This window comes from Camponotus vicinus, unplaced genomic scaffold (assembly GCF_025532165.1).
Source record: "Camponotus vicinus isolate PSW18456_S1 unplaced genomic scaffold, iyCamVici1.0 SCAF_2, whole genome shotgun sequence".
Classification (NCBI taxonomy): Eukaryota; Metazoa; Arthropoda; class Insecta; order Hymenoptera; family Formicidae; genus Camponotus; species Camponotus vicinus.
Genome location: NW_028141956.1, coordinates 13,564,603 through 13,584,924, shown reverse-complemented (window position 1 = coordinate 13,584,924; position 20,322 = coordinate 13,564,603). Strand labels below are relative to the sequence as shown.

The 20,322-nt window shown below is 27.3% G+C and overlaps 1 protein-coding gene and 3 pseudogenes across 2 annotated transcripts in view; 1 reads left to right on the top strand and 3 right to left on the bottom strand.

The window, feature by feature from the left end:
• The window catches only part of LOC145966317 (uncharacterized), a 33,989-nt gene that overhangs the window by 8,628 nt on the left and 5,039 nt on the right, over positions 1-20,322 (top strand). The window contains exons 2-5 of one of the 2 annotated variants that reach the window (XM_083090327.1): positions 14,678-14,873; positions 15,251-15,359; positions 15,675-15,896; positions 15,976-16,633. In XM_083090327.1, coding sequence (XP_082946453.1) covers positions 14,678-14,873; positions 15,251-15,359; positions 15,675-15,896; positions 15,976-15,994 — 546 coding nt within the window. In that variant the 3' untranslated portion in view covers positions 15,995-16,633. Of the gene's footprint in view, positions 1-14,677; positions 14,874-15,250; positions 15,360-15,674; positions 15,897-15,975; positions 16,634-20,322 lie in introns of those variants that run through there. The other variant, XM_083090328.1, reaches the window with a different exon arrangement.
• LOC145966316 (cytochrome P450 9e2 pseudogene) lies at positions 2,815-5,440 on the bottom strand (annotated as a pseudogene).
• LOC145966315 (cytochrome P450 9e2 pseudogene) lies at positions 5,969-7,768 on the bottom strand (annotated as a pseudogene).
• LOC145966314 (cytochrome P450 9e2 pseudogene) lies at positions 7,904-10,803 on the bottom strand (annotated as a pseudogene).

The window sequence follows — 20,322 nt, the reverse complement described above, 5'->3', positions numbered from 1 at the left end:
AAAAAATGATTCAAATTAAAATATTCAAATATATTATTTAGAACCATACAAACATATGTAGTATATGTAGTATATACAGTAATATAATATATAGTAGCATTTATGGATTAATATTAATTTTATTAATATTTAATATTTACTTGTGGCTCACACATATATGATTAATATTTACTTGTTCATATATATGATTACAATAGTTGCTGTATTCTAATCTTTAATTAAAGAATTTTATTTTATTAGAAAGAACAAAGAGAGAAAAATTATTAATAAATTAATAATAAATAATTAATAATAATATTTAAAAATAAGAAAATGCATTGAAAAACTACTCTCCTACTCCCAAGAATATATATATATATATATATATATATATATATATATATATATATACGAAAAAGTATATTAAATTTAAAAAGAAATGATTTTTCTTTTTAAGAAAAACAAATTATTAAATATTGAAAAGACAAAATTGGATTTATACAATTAATATATTTTAAATTTTTTGCTCATAAGCACTTTTATAGATAAATTTAACATTTTAAAATAAATTCTATCATTTCCTGAAACTTTAAAAGAAAGATGGATATAGATTTCAGTATTTATTGCCTTTCTGACATAAAACCGAAGAAAAGAATCGAAGTGCGGTTCGAACGACCGCATCGTCTTATTTATACTCTGGTATTCGGGGTAAAATTCTCGTGCATTGCGTTTTTTTCAATCTATGTACATTTAATTAATAAATATCCTATACATTTAATTAATAAAATGCTTGGAATAGTAATATTATCTTTAATATTATTTTTGTAACCAAAACTATTTTCAACATTTTAAAACGATATTTTTCATTTAATATATATGTGAGCTTGATTAAATATTATTCAAATTAAAAATAGATTATAATATGAATTCCGTACTTTTCCTCTTTCTTCTAATTGAATAAAAAAAAATTCGTTTTATTATAATAAATTAACAGCCATATGTTTGTAGGAAATCTAAAAGATACCAACTAATATTATCAAAATTTTTCGTTGATTTTATTAATAAATAATAATCCTTATGTTAAAATAATGTTAATTGGATAATATCAATATGTTTTGTTGATCTGAATATTTATTTATACAAATATAATCAAATTAATGTTCATATTACTCAATTAATGTTTTCTTTTGTATCCTTTTACGCATATATTTCAAAGACATATTTAAAATTTGAAATAAAGTCAATTTCTTTTACTAATTTTTATCTAAGTTTTAATTTAAGTATAAAATAGTTGAAATGCTTTTCAATCAGAGGATTATATCTATAGGAATTAAATTTTGAGGATTAGAGTATTCATAAAATCAAGTATATAGAAATTATATATCTTTCATAAGTATACATCAACCATACAAATCTACCATCAAGTATACAAAATTATAATTAAAATTGCAAGACACTACATTATCAATTACGAATTAAAATTGCGATTTAACGTTGTTCAGAGGCAAAATTTTGTCCAAATAGAAAATAATAAATGCAAATATATCTTAAAATTTTTTATAAATAAGATGCACTTAAATTTTATAAAGAAATAAATACAATAATACGACTTTATGTAAAATTATTTAGGAATTTTAATATTAATATAATAATTATTATAATATAATTAAAATAATTATAATATTGTTTATCTTAATAGGTTATATATGTATATATAATGTATGTATATATTGTATATGTATTATGTATACGTGTAAGTGAAAAAAATAGTGATCCAATAGTGTCTTTTCAGAAAATAAAGCTTATTTCAAAAGTACAGTTATATATCCGTTGATGTGACCGTTAATATAAAATAATATTAAATATGATTTGAATGCGCATTTCATTTACATAGCAACATAACTGCTTAATTCAAGACTTGTAAATTTATTTTATATTAACTGACACGACTATCAGCATATTCTATGTGTTTCAATACTTATTATATTTTATTATAATTATGTGTATACATTAACGACAAATCACATAATGCAATCACATAATTGAAATTTATATAAGTTACTCTCTAAAATTATCCTGATGAGATTCGCGAGAGAATCTTAATTTAAAATATAATTATTGTAATATTTAATCTGTTTCGAATCTGTTATATATTTAATTATTAAGTAATTATGTTCACGTTATTATACATGCAGAAATAAATATATAATTTCTACTCACCTTTATAAATATAAATATACTTTACATAAATTACATAAATTTTACTGCTATTGAATATATACAAGTAAACGATGCGATAGATTTGAGGTCCTAATGTTAATATAAATATCTTTCTTATAAAATGTATGTAAGTGTATATATTTATAGAAATAAATGGATGCTGTATATCAAACGTTGAACATTAAAATGAACATTCTCTCTTAGGTAATGCATTTTGCATGAATATGCAACACATCAGAACAGAATATACCATCATGTTTTATTATAATAAATATATGAAATCTCTCTACGAAACATTTGTATAAAATAAAATTGTTATGTATATATATATATATATATATATATATATATATATATATAAAATAATATTTCTTGTTAAAGAAAAATAACAGAGTGTATAATAAATAATAGTCGATGTCGTTCGAAGGATTGTTATTTTATTTAAAAACATAATAATATTCAACAGATGATAATACAATCATTTATAAAGTTAGACGATAAAGGAATTAATAAACTTCATATAACATTTTGACTTGATTTAACCACAAAAACAAGACAAAAATTAATTTGTTTGTTTCTATATTTTATACAGAATTTATCAAACTATCAGATATCTAGAGCAGATTTTTTAGCTAATTTGGAAATTATTTTTTCTTAATAAATATATTAAGTTATTAATAATTTCTGAATTAGATTGAAAAAATTTCTGAATAAGATTGTGAAAAAGAGAAATTTTAAAAATTAAATTATATGGAGTTAAAGCATTCACAAAATTATTTTCTTTAATTAATTTTAAATTAAGTTTACTTTAATAGAATTTTAATTTGGAGTTTTAATTAAAAAGATGAAAAATTAGAAACTTGCAAGAAATGATTTGCCTCAACATTCTTGTGGTACAATTATGAATACAATTTATCTCGTCTCCTCAATTCCTTATTCGTTCGATAAGCATTCATGCGACAGGAGTAGTTGATTCTCTTGCTCATATTTTCAACCAGAAACCGCCTTCCGCCGTCATAAAGTAGGCCTTTTTGCTGAATACCATCGGAATTCTAGTTTTAATATCGGGTTCAAGATCGCAATGCCATACTAGATGAAACAACATGACTTTCATCTCCATCAAAGCAAATCTGTTAGCTATGCATATTCTGGGCCCGAGACCGAACGGCATGTAAACCGAGTTGTCTACTTCACCGTTCAAGAATTTATCGGGATCGAATTTATTCGGCTGCGAATAATAATTAGAATCATGATGCACAGCGTGACTCGGTATCCAGATGCTAGTGCCGGGTTTTACCATAATCGGCTTACTATTCGGAATCGCTGGTGGCAATTCGAATTCTTTGACGCATACTCTATCCAGGAAAGTCAATATCGGATACAATCTAAGAGTCTCATTCACTACAGCATCCAAGTATTTCATACTATTGATGGCTTCGTAAGTAAGTTTGCTGTTAGTCTTCTTAAGAACATCGTTTACTTCCGCTCTCAGTTTGTCCTGGATATCAGGATTACCACCAATCTCGTGCACCAGAAAGCACATAGACGATGATACAGTATCAAATCCACCGAAGAAAAAAACGAAGGCCTGGGCGGTCATCTCGTCGATATCAAATGCAGGTTCATTTTTGTTTCTAGTCTCCATCATCAACTGAATCATGTCCGGACGAAAAATTCCCTGCTCATCTCTGACTTTTACTGTATTGCTGACGATGGTTTTGAAGAATTTTTCTACCTTTGAACTAAACATTTTTAATTTAAGAAGTTTTGTAAGCAGCGGAAAGTTTCTATTTAGGAAGATCATTAAAGATTGCCTGCTATAGAAGTTGAAAGCCTCTCTGCCAATTATGAAGAATTCATTGTTTGGATGCTTAAATGAGTCCACGCTAATTCCGAAGGCACACGTGGCCACTATGTCGGTGGCATATCTACACAGTAATTTCTTCATATCGTAGGTCTTGCCAATCTTTCCAGATTCTGTCACCAGAAAATTAGAAAAATTATCGGCGCACTCGCATACTAAGCCGAACATCATTTTCATCTTGTTAGATGTAAAACTAGGACTGAGAAGCTTTCGCATCTTGCGCTAAACATCGCCCCGCAAGCCAAACAGATTTTTGTTGATCATTACCTCACTTTCGTTCACAAAGTTGCGATGATCGCAGAAGTTGTCAAAGTTCTTGATGGTGATGCTGGCGATAAGATCTGGATCGCGGATCACATAAACCGGCGTTATAAAATCGTAGAAGCCGAAATATTTCGCATCCGGAAAGAGGTCGTACATTCTGCGTACATTGTCTGCCAAAGACATACGCCGAAAGATGAAGGATGCCATATTACCCAGCAACGGAATCGGTTGCACGTGCGGAACTTTTAGTCTCTTGAAATGTAACAGCTTGTTTAAAATAAAATAATATAAACAAATACATGCTGTGAGAATAATCAGGATCAAAGTAGAGAGTTCCATCATTGATTTATCAATCGATTATACGAGAAGACAATGTCACTAGTAAGTCTCGTTAATATTGCTAATTTCTCGTTAAGAGATCACAATTCAAAAAGTAGATTTTTAATTAACAAGCGATATTTTACTATTTGAAAACATGTATAATGCACGAGATACAGAAACTGACTGCTCTTTATCTGCTCTGAAACAACAAATTTATCTGGAAGTGTCCCACTTCTCTGAGATATAAATGTTTAAAGATTGACATGATGTGTTTAAAGATGTATTCTAAAGGTCTTTTTTAAATCAATTGTGTTATTATAGTTGTAACATGGATATCACATGCGTACATACACTACCCTCCATAAGTTTGGAAACACATTGCATTTTACAGATAAACAATCGCATGGCAGCAATCTGTGCAGATTTTTCATATGAATATATTGCAAGACGTTTAAATGATGATATGACGCCTGTTTATACCGAAAATATGTCGAATAATTATTACGCGGCACCGAACTGCTCGGAGTTAAATTTCGCGCGTTGATTTGTTCTGCCAATTAGTGCTACTACAGCATATCAGATGCTGTGTAGTGGAATGCCTGTAATGTTTACGCGCATTAGAAACATACATCAGAGTAATAAGAACTCATTTAAGTGCAGTTTGATTTTAGTTTCTGTAAAAATAACAAAAATGACTACAATCATTAAAAATGGCTCCGACGTGCCAGATTCCATATGAATTGCGAGTCAAGATTATTATTTTACAAGAAGAAGGATATAACATCCGGCAAATATCAAAGAAATTAAAGTTATTTTCTTTATATTGTATACTTTTATAGAGTGTTTCCAAACTTATGAAGGGTACTGTATATCTAATCGCAAAGTTATTTTGTTGATAGAAATTTATCGTTTAATAAGGTTAAATGTTAACGACGATAATAGATAAATCTAATTTCTGTTATGTTGTCGTTAAATATTCTTAAAGTCAAGCAAATATTTCGTTCAATATTTAATTATTTTTAATTATTATTATATACGTATGTGAGGATATGAGATTCCAGTTTACAAATAAAAGAATAAATTTTTTGTAGAAATTTATCTTTTTAATGTACCTTATATTTTTATAGTTTATTGCTGTTATAATTTTTTCAAATTGATAGTACTACAACCGATGTATATTATAAGAATATATACATATATACGTATATTATTTTCCAGTGTTTAAAATAAAAATATGTTATTTATTTTATATATTACATATATAAAATAAATTTTGCAATATTGAATCTTCCTGTATCAAATGTTTAAACAAAAATGCTATATATAATATATGTTTAATCAAAAATGCTATATATTTTACTAATTTAAAAGTATTAAAATATACTTTAAATACAATTCCGTGTTTGAAATAAAGTTACACATATAGTTAATCTTCGCATCAAACTTTCATTAAGTGCTACGTAGCAGGAGCCTTCGATTTCCTCGCTCGCAATTTTAACCAGAAACCATTTTCCGACGTCATCAAAAAAGATTTTCTACTTAATACTATGGGAATCCTAGTCTTAATATCGGGTTCGAGATCGCAACGCCATAGCAGATAAAATATCATAATCTTTAGTTTTATCAGGGCAAATCTGTTAGCTATGCAAATTCTGGGCCCGATACCGAACGGCATGTAAACCGAGTTGTCTACTTCACCGTTCAGGAATCTATCGGGATCGAATTTGTCCGGTTGAAAATAATATTTAGGATCGCGATGCAAAGAGTAATGCGGAAACCAGATGCTGTCTCCGGGCTTCACCGTGATCCGTTCCCCGTCCGCAGTCGCTGGTGGTAATACAAATTCTTTCACGCATAATCTATCGAGAAAAGCTCCCAGTGGATACAATCTAAGAGTCTCGTTTACAACGGCGCCAAGTACTTCATTTGGCTGATGGCTTCATAAGTGGGTTTTCCGTTAGTCTGAGTGAGAATATCATCGATCTCAGCTCTCAATTTATTTTGGATATCAAAATTGGTTCCGACTTCATGTGTCAGGAAGCACATAGCTGATGATGTCGAATCGAATCCAGCGATGAGAAAGACAAATGCCTGGGCAGTCATCTCGTCGATGTCGATCGTAAGGCCGTGATCTTTATCTCTTTTCTCCATCATCAGATGAATCATGTCCGGACGAATAATTTTCTGCTCATCTCTAGTCTTGACTGTATCAGCAATAATTTCTTTGAAGAAGTTCTGTACCCTTGAGCTAAATAGTTTCAATCTGAGAAGTCTTCTGAGTAGCGGAAAATTTTTATTTATTAAGATTTTGATAGGATTACTAGTGAACTTCGCTGCTTCTTTGGCGAGAAGAAGGAACTCATTGTTTGGATATTTGAAGGAATCCACGCTTATGCCGAAAGCACACGTGGCCACTACGTCGTTGGCATATCTGCTCAGTACATTTTTCATATCGTATGTCTTGCCGATATTTCCAGAATTATTCGCTAGGAAATCAGTAAGGTTCTCTGCGCACTCGCACATTAGTTTAAACATTATTTTTATTTTTCCGGATGTGAAAGTAGGACTGAGGAGCTTCCGCATCTCGCGCCAATGATCGCCATTTATGGCGAATAGATTCTTACTGATTAACGGTTCGATTTTTTTGTTTAACAGATCACGGTGATCACAGAAGTTGTCAAAGTTTTTAATGGCAATTGTGGTGATCATTTCCGGATCACGAATCACATAGATTGGCGTCATAAACTCGTAGAAACCGAAATACTTCACATCCGGGAATAAGTTGTATATTCTGCGAATGTTTTCTTCTAGAGACAAACGTCGGAAAATGAAGGGCGCCATGTGGCCCAATAACGGAATCGGCTGCACGTGTGGGATATTTAACCGCTTGAAATGAGACAGCTTGCTCGAGATAAAATGATATAGACAGATACATGTCGTAATGATAATCAGAATTAAAGTAGAGAGCTCCATTACAAATGATTACGCAAGAAGAGAACGTTACAGTAATGTTTTGTCAATATAGTTTTCGTCAAGATAATAAACAATTTCTACATTCGATTGTTATACTAACATCACTTGTACACAAAACACATGTAAAATTATCAATTTAAAATAAATACATTGTAGACAGATAAAGTTGCATATAAATACAATGTATTAGTTTTTTATTGTGTTTAGATTTTTATCAAGAATAGAAATTAAATTTTCACAATTACAGATGGTATTCTTTGATTTCTATGATTTTTATTCCAACGTACTATCTAGATACATGTATCACGCACTAAATATAAAGACTGACTGCTGCTTCTTATTTGAAGCAATTTCCTTTTAACTATGCAAATTTACATCATAAAATTTATGTCAGAATTGATCAATTGAAGAACCATTATCTAATTGAGTGCTATCATTGCGATACTGTTTACAAAATTATTTATTGAAATGACTTGTCATTCTATGAGACTAGTTTAATTTAGTTGGTTAAAGGTTAATTGATGATATATGGATCTCATTTAGTATCATTGTAGAATATCCTTGAATATAAGAAAGTATTATACTTGAAAATATTATACTACTCAATCATTTTAATTATTTTTATTACAATCTAGCATAGTATGTGTCAATCTATATGTGGTGTGTTTAAAATATATATCAATTTTAAATTAATAAATTATTATCAAATCTTCAATTATTAAAGTTTAATTGTAAAATCAAGAATCAATCAAAGATAAATACGTGTAAGATGGAAATATTTTTTTTAAATGACAAAGAAAGAATTTAATTTAAATTTTGATCCATTAACACACACACAAATAAAGCTGCATTTTAAAAAGGCATTAATAATGTAATTGCATTAAATGCAGTACCTAAAGCTTACGTGAGAAGTATAGGAGCAAATTTAGATCTAGCAAAATTTTTATTTGCCATAACTTTTTCATTTTCTTTACAAATCTTTAAAATAATATTGTGTAATTTTATTGCCATAATGATTCAAGATCTCTTCTATACATAATCACAATTTGAAGTAAAAGTTTTCTTTTGAAATATTTCAAGTGTAGATACTTCGAAATTATACTATTGCTTACATTACAGATACATATATATGATATATAAAAATACACACACACACACACACACACACACACATATATATATATATATACTATTTTTAAAAAATTTTATTTTTAGCGTCTTTAATTTCTTTGGATTAAATATTTATATTAGAAAAAGAGGGAGTGTATTTGATAATAATAATGTCTACTATAATTTTATTGTTGGACTTAAAATTCACATATGAATTATGAATATTATTAATCTCTGTTTTCATCTCCGTTCGATAAATACTGTTCCAAAGGATCTGTTGATTTTCTTGCTCCTAACTTCAACCAGAAACCTCCTTCCGCCATTGTAACAGGTGATTTTTTATCCAATGCTATAGGATCTCTGGTTTTAGCATCACGTTCAAGATCACAACGCCACAGTAGATAGAACAACATAATCTTCATTTGCAATAGAGCGAATCTATTACCTAAGCAAAGTCTGGGTCCGAGACCAAATGGCATGTAGCTCGAGTTGTCCACATCGCCGTTCAAAAATCTGTCGGGATTGAACTTGTTTGGCTGCGAATAATACTTGGGATCGTGATGTAGAGCGTAACTTGGAAACCATACAGCATCTCCGGGTTTTAATGTAATTGATTTGCCACCCGCAGTCGCCGGTGGCAATTCGAATTCCTTCACACACAGCCTATCAAGATAACTTGCCACTGGATACATTCTGAGAGATTCATTCACAACGGCATTTAAATATTTCATGCTGTTGATAATTTCATAAGTGGGCTTGCCATTGGTTTCCCTGACAACATGGTCAATTTCCTTTCTTAATTTGTTTTGAACATCAAGTTTGGTGGCGACCTCATTCACCATGAAGGACATGGCCGTCGATACAGAATCAAATCCACCAAAGAAAAAGAGAAACGCCTGAGCAGTCATTTCTTCAATGTCGAATTGGAGTCCTTGATCATTATTTCTAGTCTCCATCATCAGTTGGATCATATCTGGTCTAACAATTCCCTGCTCATCTCTGATTTTTACCGTACTACTGACGACATCTTTGAAGAATCTTTCCACTTTTGTGCCAAACATTCTCAACTTGAGAAGCTTTGCGAGCTTTGGGAAATGATTATGCACAAAAAACATGACAGATAGCCGGCCATCAAAAGTAAAGGTGTTTCTACCAAGCAAGAAGAACTCATTATTCGGATTCTTAAATGAATCCACACTAACGCCGAAAGCGCATGTAGCCACTACGTCATTAGTGTATCTGCACAGTGTCTCTTTCATATCATATGTCTTACTAATCTTTCCAGATTGTGTTACCACAAAATTGGTGAAATTCTCGCCACATTCGCATATGAGTTTAAACATCATCTTCATTTTACTGGATGTGAAAGCTGGACTGAGAAGCTTCCGCATCTCACGCCAGTGATCGCCTCGTAGACCGAATAAATTTTTACTGGCCATTGGCTCGTCGTCGCTCACAAAGTTGTGATGATCACAAAAATTGTCGAAATTTTTGATAGCTATTGTGGTGATCAAATCCGGATCGCGAATGATATACACTGGTTTTGTAAGATTGTAGAAGCCGATATATTTTGCCTCCGGAAAAAGATTGTATATATTAGATATGAGCTCCGCAAGAGATGTACGTTGGAATATAAAAGGCGCCATGTTACCCAATAATGGAATCGGTCGCACATGTGGGATTTTTAATCGCTCAAAATGAGATAATTTGTTTAGAACAAAATAATACACATAGATACCCACTGTGAGAATAGTCAGCAACAATGTAGATAGCTCCATCATGATAATTTTTTAATTTGTCATATAAGAAATAAATGTTGTTGATGATTGAAAGGTTGTTCGTCAAAATTAAAATAATTTTCACATTCGATTATTTGACCATTAACAATAACGTGAAGAAAGCAAAAATTCAAATTGTTGTTAATTTTGCTCTTCTATATATGTATGTGTATATTCACAATTATCACTTAGAATTGTGCCCAAGTTGAAAAAAAATTTGATATTGATATTCGCGATCGCGCACTACTAACTCGATAAATTATCTAACATTGAGATACGTGCTTCGCGCTCGAGATCGTGTAACTGACTGCTTCTCGTTCGTTAAGATGGAATTAATAAATCTACTTCGTACGTAGAAGTATCAGAAGGCGCTGTTACGGACTGTGTTCTTTACAAATTTATTGTTTTTAAGACGAAGATAAATTGTTATTAAGCGAATTAAGTGGTTAAAGATTAACTGCTGATGTATTTTTTGAAATATCATTATTTATAATATATGTTTAATTTTATAGTGATATAATAGAGATTTACTTTAAGTATAATTCTACATGTTTGAATTAATTTACAAATGTCTACTATCTTAATTTCTATTCTCAACGTCATTTAATAATTCTTGTGTAATAAGAGCTTTTGATTTTCTCTCTCAAAGCTTCAAGAAACTACCTTTCACTGTCACTGAAAACTAAGCCTTCATGAATATCGTGGAAATCCTAGTCTTAGCATTAAGTTTGAGATCGCAACGCTACAGCAAGTAATATGACTTCCATTTTCATTAAAGAAAATCTGTTAGCTATGCAAATTCTAGGCTAGATACGGAACAGTGTACAGAGTAAGCTGTCGACATTAGTGTTCAGGTATTTATCGGAACTAAACTTATCTAGTTGCAAGTCTGGAATCGCTATGCAAAGCATGACTTGGTATTTAGGTACTATTCCTGTGCTTCATCATAATGGATTTACTATACGGAATCATTGATGGTAATTCAAATTCTTTGGTATAATTTGTCGTTTTTTTGGATTCCATTAGTAGAAACTTTTCGTCTAAAGTAAGATAACTTACTTGTAATAAAATAATACAAACAAATGCCTACAGAGTGAGAATAATCATATTTTTAACTAATATTAATTTTTTGCTTGTGTCAAATGTTGCTGAATGTTTTCAGTTTTTAATTAATTCAACAAATTATTTAACAATAAAAGATACTGTGAAATTCTATGATTAACTACTTTGTTTGTCACAGAGTTGAATTAATAACTTTTCAAAGTGCGCAGATAGGAATGTCATGAGAAATTATTATTGATTTATTTTCTGATTGATCTATTTTATTATCTCCTTTGTCAATTTATTCTTACCAAGTGTATGACTTGTTATTCTTTAAGTGATTCAGGTTAAAGGCCAATTGATGATGAATCTCACTTTAGCAACGTTATTGTTCACTATTTGTGAAATGAAAATAGATAAATATTTAATAACAAATAGGAACATATTAATATAGTTTAATAGAAACAGAGTTAAATTTTTCAGTCAAACAAGAAAATATATAAAGATAAATATCCTAAATGGGATTTAAAGAATCTGTTTTTAAATAATAGCATTATTATCGATTTACAAGTATTCAATGAATCTCATGATATAATTGTCATAGAAATTATTTAAAAAAATTATTTATAAAAAAGAACACTAAAAAATATAGAATAATATTTAACTTGATTAGTTATTAATTTTATTTATTAATTTAATCATTTTAATGATAATTATTGATAAAAACAATTATAGGTGTGTATATATATATATATATATATATATATATATATATATATATATATTTTATTGACTATAGATATTAATATAATTGTCCATTTGATTTTTAAATTTTAAGAAAGTTTTATTGTGTTATACAAGTTTATCTATCTCATAAATTAAATTTAACAGAAATAAATCATATATCGCTTTTTAATGAAATAAATATTTTACGTCATTTCTGAAAAAGATTCTTTAACATCACTGGGAAATAAGTTTCAATCTTTACAAAATATTATGAAAACTGAATAAAATTTTGATGAAATCAACTTGTTCATTTCCCGCAATGAGCATTTCAATAGTATCAGTGCAACACGATAAAATTCCAGCTTTTGTATTCACTGATGTAAAATTTCTATTCAAAGTAGCGAATAAATGCAATTTCTATGATATTAATGAATGTAATTTTCGAAGATTAAGTAATAATCATTTTAATAAAAAGGTCTATCAATGAGACAAATAGCGGTCTGTAATTTGGAGCACATAGTATTCTATCAAATAAATGAAGTAATGGTGGAAACGATGATCTGAGAAATTGTATCATGTTAAGAATGAGGATATATACCTTATATACCATCATAGTATGATTGGCATCCCAAGGACTCTTTAAATATTTGTTTTATTTCATACGAATGCGAGATACGTATCAATAAATTCTTTGGTCATTGCGTTCATTGAGTATAATAATTTTTTGTACATAATGAATAAATAAATAGAAGAAATATATATACATTTATATATTACATTATTTAATTTATTATCTATTTCATATTTAATAATTAATATATGTTATATTATTTTTCATATATATTAATTACAATAAAATTTTTATTAATTTAGTACTTTAATTTAAAACAAAACTGCAAAGAAAAGAAATATATAAATTCAACTATAAAAATATTTTTGTCTTAATAGTTTTCGAATTAATTGCTAAAAGTATGAATCATATTATGTGATAATTCTCGCATATTTCATGAAATAAATTAAAATAATAGTTTTTAATTCTTAATTGAATTAAGAAAAGCTTTTGAAAAGAAATCATCAGTGAAAATAATCATTATTATGTAAAAACATACAGTATGTAAAAGAAATATTAAAAATAATATTCATCGCATTATTTACTATATCTCGCAGATAAAGTGTGCATATTTGCAAAATAAATGCATTAAAAATATATTCGACACATTTTATGCAATAACTTGGGATGCATTTAATTTTTTTTGCCATAGGTCAATTGAATGCATAATGTTGCATTTTATGTACAGCATATTTATGTTTAAAACCGACTTAGTATCTCATAGCTCATAAAGTTTATACTTATGTTTATGTGTCATTTATTGTTTGTGATTTGTCTAATTAATGATTTATAAAAACATACTTTATCAGTTTGCTGTTAAGATTTTAATTAAAAACAGAGAATAAAAGTGCTAAATATTATGCATGAATTTTCGATTTAATTAATTCTAAAAAAATAAAACTGCAAACTATTTTATATTGTATCTGTTAATACTAAATTATGTCCAGATTCATATGTTCTGTTGAAAAATTTCCATGATTTTAAAATTATTTCTTGAATAATGTTTATCTCTTTAAAAGAAGAAAACATGGAAAAAATTATTTTCGTACAAATTTCACTTACAATCTTTTAGTATTGTTGATCTTGATAAACGTAGCTTTTTAACAAAAAATAATTTTAACAATGTGATACTTAATCTTTTTATGTCAAGTTTTCGCTTATAATAGGACACTTTTATTATTTTTTAAGCACAGTACAAAATTGATAATATATACTTTTGAAATATTATATGATATATATAATATATATAATATATATAATATATATAATATATATAATATATATAATATATATAATATATTTTATATATAAAAAATATAAAATATATATTATATAATAATATAAGTAATGTGGAAATATAAAGAACATTTGAAAATAAGATATATATTAAGAACAAAAATAATAATGCTCCAGAATATAGAATTCGTAAAGTAAATATATATATGTATCATAAACTTGCAACTCATGCATCTGAAAAACTATCTGTACAAATAAAAAAGACGGACTTATGTTCTTATTTATATTTAAATGTTATAGCTTATATAAGTTAAAAAGTTTTTAAAAACGCAATAAAATATTTTTTAATAATGAATTATTGCATTTTTAAAAGCTTTTCATATATTTATATACTTTTCTGAAAACTACATGGCAAATTTGCCTTGGTCTAAAGTGATATAATATGAAATCAACATCCATGAGCACAAATCAATTACATAGTTAATAAAATAAATTGGTAGAGTTTATATATATGTCATATCGAATAAAAACAATATTTTTTAAAATTATTTCCAGAGTGGTAACAGTAGTAATAATGGTGCTGGTTATATAAACATGGTTTCGCTCGTGGGTGCAAATGGAACGCGGAGACCACCCTCCCAGCAATTGTCCTTCCACTCGTCTAAGAATCATTCTCGACATCAATCTGCATCTGTCCCGCCAACACCGCGAAACGCTTGCCAGATGACTGAAATAGAAGCTCCTTGTATATGTAAGTTTATTTAATATGGGATTTAAATCCAGGGAACTCCATAAAATATACTTTGTAAAATAAGAATCATGTTTTTACAGTGATAAGTTAACATAATTAATATTTCTTTTGCGATTTTTATAGCAGCATTGCTATTAGAGGGTCCGGAATTATTAAAAACATAAAACTTCATAAAAACTTAACATGCTATTAATGCTAGTAATGAGAAAGATGAAAATAAATGTCTCTTACAAAATCGCAATATTAAGTTCAGTATATTTAGTAAATTTAAAATAATATGCTCTTATTGTATGAGAAATAAACTTTTCTTAGTCCTATGTTTCTACATAAGTGTAAAAGTATATTGTACTGGAATTTATTTATTCTCTACTTCACAGACGTTATGTCTTCTCGGAATCTCGGATCGACCAGATTTAATCAAGAAAGAAGCATCACAAAAATGCTCGTACTCATTAGCGTTGTCTTTATATTACTTAATTTACCGAGGTGAGCATTTCTTTATGTGACACTTTGCATTTTTTTCTTTCTTTCTAGATTTTCTATCTAGATTTTTCAATATTTTCTTCAAATATTTTCATTTATAAAAATGTAAATGTTTGTTTATGTATAACAAAATATTATTTTATTTTGATATTTTTCGCAATTAACAGAAAAAATTTATAACGATTCTTTTCAATAGATGTAAATTGTAAATTAAATATCAATCAGAATTTATGTACGATGGAAACAAAAATTCATTTCTTGGCACAATCTAAATTGTACGAAAATTGCGTCATGAATCGAGTTGTTATTCTGTTTCAGCTATGTAATTCGCTTATGCGTGTTCTTTTTCACCTTGGAAAGGAAGAACATACCGGAGACGCTCTTGTGTCTACAGCAATTCTTCATGCTGCTCTACTACACGAATTTCAGCATCAATTTCTTGCTGTATGCTATGTGCGGCATTACGTTTCGCCGTTGTCTGGAGCAGATACTACGTAGGATCATGAAGAGCATGACATTGTATCATTGCAATTCACAGAGGTACATATAGTTAGAGTTTCATTTTCGTCGAAAATCCGTCAGAAATCAAACTGAACATTGATTGTATGGTGACTATTAGGGAACCAATAAGTCCGTGAAATGTCCACGCTCATTGGATCATCGTTAATCTGGTGTCTGTTTCCAACTGAGATTTCGGATGGCTTTTGCGGTAAGCGGGTCCAAATCCAAGATGATCCTGTTTGCGAGATGGGCTTGAAAGAACGCATCGTTTCGCAAAACACGTGACGCGAACATTATATTTCACGTCAATGATGAGATGATTTATTTGGTAAAAGATTCGTTAGGAAAAATCGTCCGTGTCAAAAATCCGAGCGATATCAAGATATTTGACTGACGCAGAAGGACCACGGGGACTTACAAGGAACCTGCATGTAATTATATAAACTCACGTTTGCTGTGTAAGAATAAGATTCTCACAAGTTTGGCGGTTATACTTATAGAAATTTATTTCTATTTATCTATGTGTACAAAAATTCTTATCTACATATGGATATAAAAAGAGAAAGTCAACAAAATCGCTTTAAAATTTTTATAACGTTTAAAGTTCTCATTCCTGTTATAAATCTTATCCGAATTTCTTTCAAATTAAATAGTATATACATCAATATGAAGAGCAGATAAATTTGATTCTAGTTTGATTTCTTTGAGATTTTTATTATAACCATATTATTTGCCATTTCTACATCTACCATATAGTAATAATCAATATTCTGTTTCTAAATTATGTGACGATTTTTTCTAGAAGATAGAAAAAATTAGCTTTCTATAAGATAGAAAAAAAGAAGGAAAAAAGTAAAAGCATAAAATATTCATGTATTAGAATCAATTTTATGTATATATATAATTTATGTATATAGATATATATGAATTATTAATGTAAGAAAATATTACTGATAATTACACACACGAATATTGGTAGTTATTTTCAAATTATAAGACTTATGCTTGTGAGCATATTATGCTCAATAATAATACAACATTACACAATATAACATTATTTGACATAAAATCAATAACACACTAGATATACCGTGAATGATGTGCAATGCGATTTTGTCTTATTTCTATTATTAAATCTCTTTCAAAATTATAAAATTATTATTGAATAAACACATTAATTAAGAAAGTAATAGTTTTTTTTGTAATAGTTTTTAACGAAATTTTACATTCATATTTCTGAGAGTAACATTTTTGAGAGAACATAAAATAAATCTTTTTTGAAAGAGACATCAAAATAAATCCATTGTGATGCAATTATATAATAACATATAAATTGCATTTACCTTGTATTTTTATATCAATAACGAAGAAATGGTTCGCGCTTTAACATAAATATTAATTTTATTTAAATAGACATAGCTAGGAAAATAATAATTTATCTACATTAAACAAATGCCATAATTTTCGAACATTAACACATTTTTTCATTAAATATAAATAAATTTTTAAAATTCATTTTTATCATAAGGGTAATTCAATTTCAAATCGTAAAAAAATAATACTTTTATTTCTATGTTCGAACGTACAATTTTAACATACATTACATTCTTCATTCACCCACAATTTCCTTATCATTTGAAAAACAAATAATAATATTTTTCTAGTTGGAGAAAAATTAGCAGAAAATGATGCAATGAAAAAACACAGCGCGCGCACAATTTTATTTATAAAAAAATATCATTGTTATAAAAATACTATTTGTTATAAATTTTAAATATGCAAGAATAAAGAATTTTAATATTTAATATTTATATTTTTAATATTTAATATTTATGATATCTAAACTTTTTCATCGCAGTATGGATATCCGTATTGGTTCGTTAATCAATAAATACTTAAGGATAAAGCTACTCAGTAAATGCAGCTCGCAGTAAATGATAAGATTACTCGAATGATGTGATAAGACTAATGTATACGATATAAACTGTAATAGAAAAAAATACTAGAGAATATTTTTTATGATAAAACTAGAAACACGCTGCTTGAATCGGATATTTAGAGAATTTCTTGAAAAATATTTTTGTAAAATGTGAATCATGTTTTAGAAAAAAACAGCGAAAAACTAAAAAAAATATAAAACTAATCATTTTAATTTTAAGCGGAATTTTCTATCTTGAAAAAATATTTCGATTTTTCAGTAAAAATGTGATAAAAAATTTGTGTTTTTTTCGGTTTAGGTAATGTTTACAAAACAAATTATTAAAAAGTAAGTAAAAAAGTAAAGAAAGAACAAATATTAACATGATATATAAAGTAAAAAAAATATATTTTAGCAAAAACTTGCTTTTTAAAAAATACTGAAGAGTGTTAAATTAAATGCTGTTTATAAAATTATAATTTATGTTTCTTTTATTTTAGATAGACATATTTATAGACATATTTAAAACAAATAAAACATTACGCCCATGTTTAACTGATCATATTTCCTTTTCTTATAGTTCAGTATTTTATAGAACTTATAGTACTATATAGTACTAATTTTATAAAACAAAGAAAAATTACTTGATGTACAAGTTGAAAATGTTATTTAAGTTGGCTGCAACAGTATTTTTAATTAAAATATTTTTATTTAATATGTTAAGATTAACTTTTGCGTGCGCGTGCTGTCAACAGTATTTTATTTTTTAAGATGTAAACATTTTCTAGTGACATCAATTTTTTTTAAATTGAATTGTTAATTAATTTGTAAAAGTATTGTATATATTTTTCTAAATTTTGATGAAAAGAGAAAAATGTTTTATATAAGGATGTATTATATATTATATATATTATATATATTATATATATTATATATTATATACATATATTATATATATTATATATATTATATATTATATATATTATATATATTATATATATTATATATATATATATATATATATATATATATATATATATATATATGGAGAGATATTACGTTTAATTTTATCTTATAATCTCTTAGAATAATAAAATAAACTATATATAAAATTTTTTAATTTTTTCTATTACATATTTTTAGTATTTAATTTAAACTGTAAATGTTTGGGTTTTTATCAATTACGTAAAGTAAAAATTTGATGTGTGTGTGCGAATAGGACAGCAAAATGTGTTATATTGTATTATATTTAATCTATTCTTATATTCTATCATATTGTGTGTATGTGTTATATCGATTAAACTTTTTTTGTGCGAAATTTGGCGCAATATTATAAAACTTGGATTTACTTCGAGAATTGAAAAAAGTCAGAGGCGTTTATTGGAAGATATTCTTCATAATGTGTCATATGACAGCACGAGATCGCAAAGTTGATCTCGTAAAAATTTTTAGCAATTATAATATTTTTCTCAATAATTTTTCCAAACTTTTTATAAAAACTTTTCTTTTCTTTTTATCAATTCTATAAATTTCCTCTCTTAAATCTATTATAGATTATTAGATTGTATCTACCAATTCAAAGTTTTGTACCAAAATAAAAGAAGTGGTTATTAAGAGGTTTTTATTAAATCATACGTCAATAGAAAGCTAAGATCTATTTTAAAAGAGATATAAAATAAAAGTTTTAAAGTTAACGTTTGGAAAAATGTTGATTTGAACAAGTTGTCAAATATACATTTGAAAGATTATGACAAATTTTATATAGTAACATTGCAAGAGAATCCAAAAATAAAATTTTAAAATGAAAAATAAATAAAATTTGTAATGTTCTGTTACACATATTTATGCAACAGATTTATTATATAAAGATTACAAATTTTTTTTTACAAACACTGTCTTTTTTAAATAAAATCGGAATTTATTTTAAATTAATATTCAATTATATTTTAGTTCAATTTTACTAACTTGACAATAGCATTATGGGTTATAGTTTTTAGAAATGTAAATTATTTTCCTTAATTTTTCCAAAAAAATTTTATAGATATTAAAGAGAAACAAGTGATTTAAAAACGGTTTTGTATATTTTTTCTAATATTTGATTGAAAAAAATTTGTTTTAATTAAACAAATTAAAATAAAATTTAATATGTTAATTTACTACAATAAAAACAAATTAAAGTTTAAACTATAAAAAAGATATATATATATATATATATATATATATATATATATATATTAGTCAAATGTTAAAAACATTGATCTTTTATCGAGAAAAAAATGAGGAATACATACATAAGTTGTACGTTTTATGTAAAACTTACAAAAAGAATTGAGCTGCTACATTTCTCTCTCGCGTTTCTTTTTTGTTTTTTTGCGCAATTAAAGTAGAGATCGATTGAGCGAGAACTCGTCTGGGGAAATCACTGAAAAAAAAATTTTTCGGCATTTTTGCATGGAAAAGATATCTCTTTGGAATTACGCAATTTCATATAAATCTCAGATAAAGCTGTGTTTTACAAATATTCTTTTACGATCTTGAATCCATGCA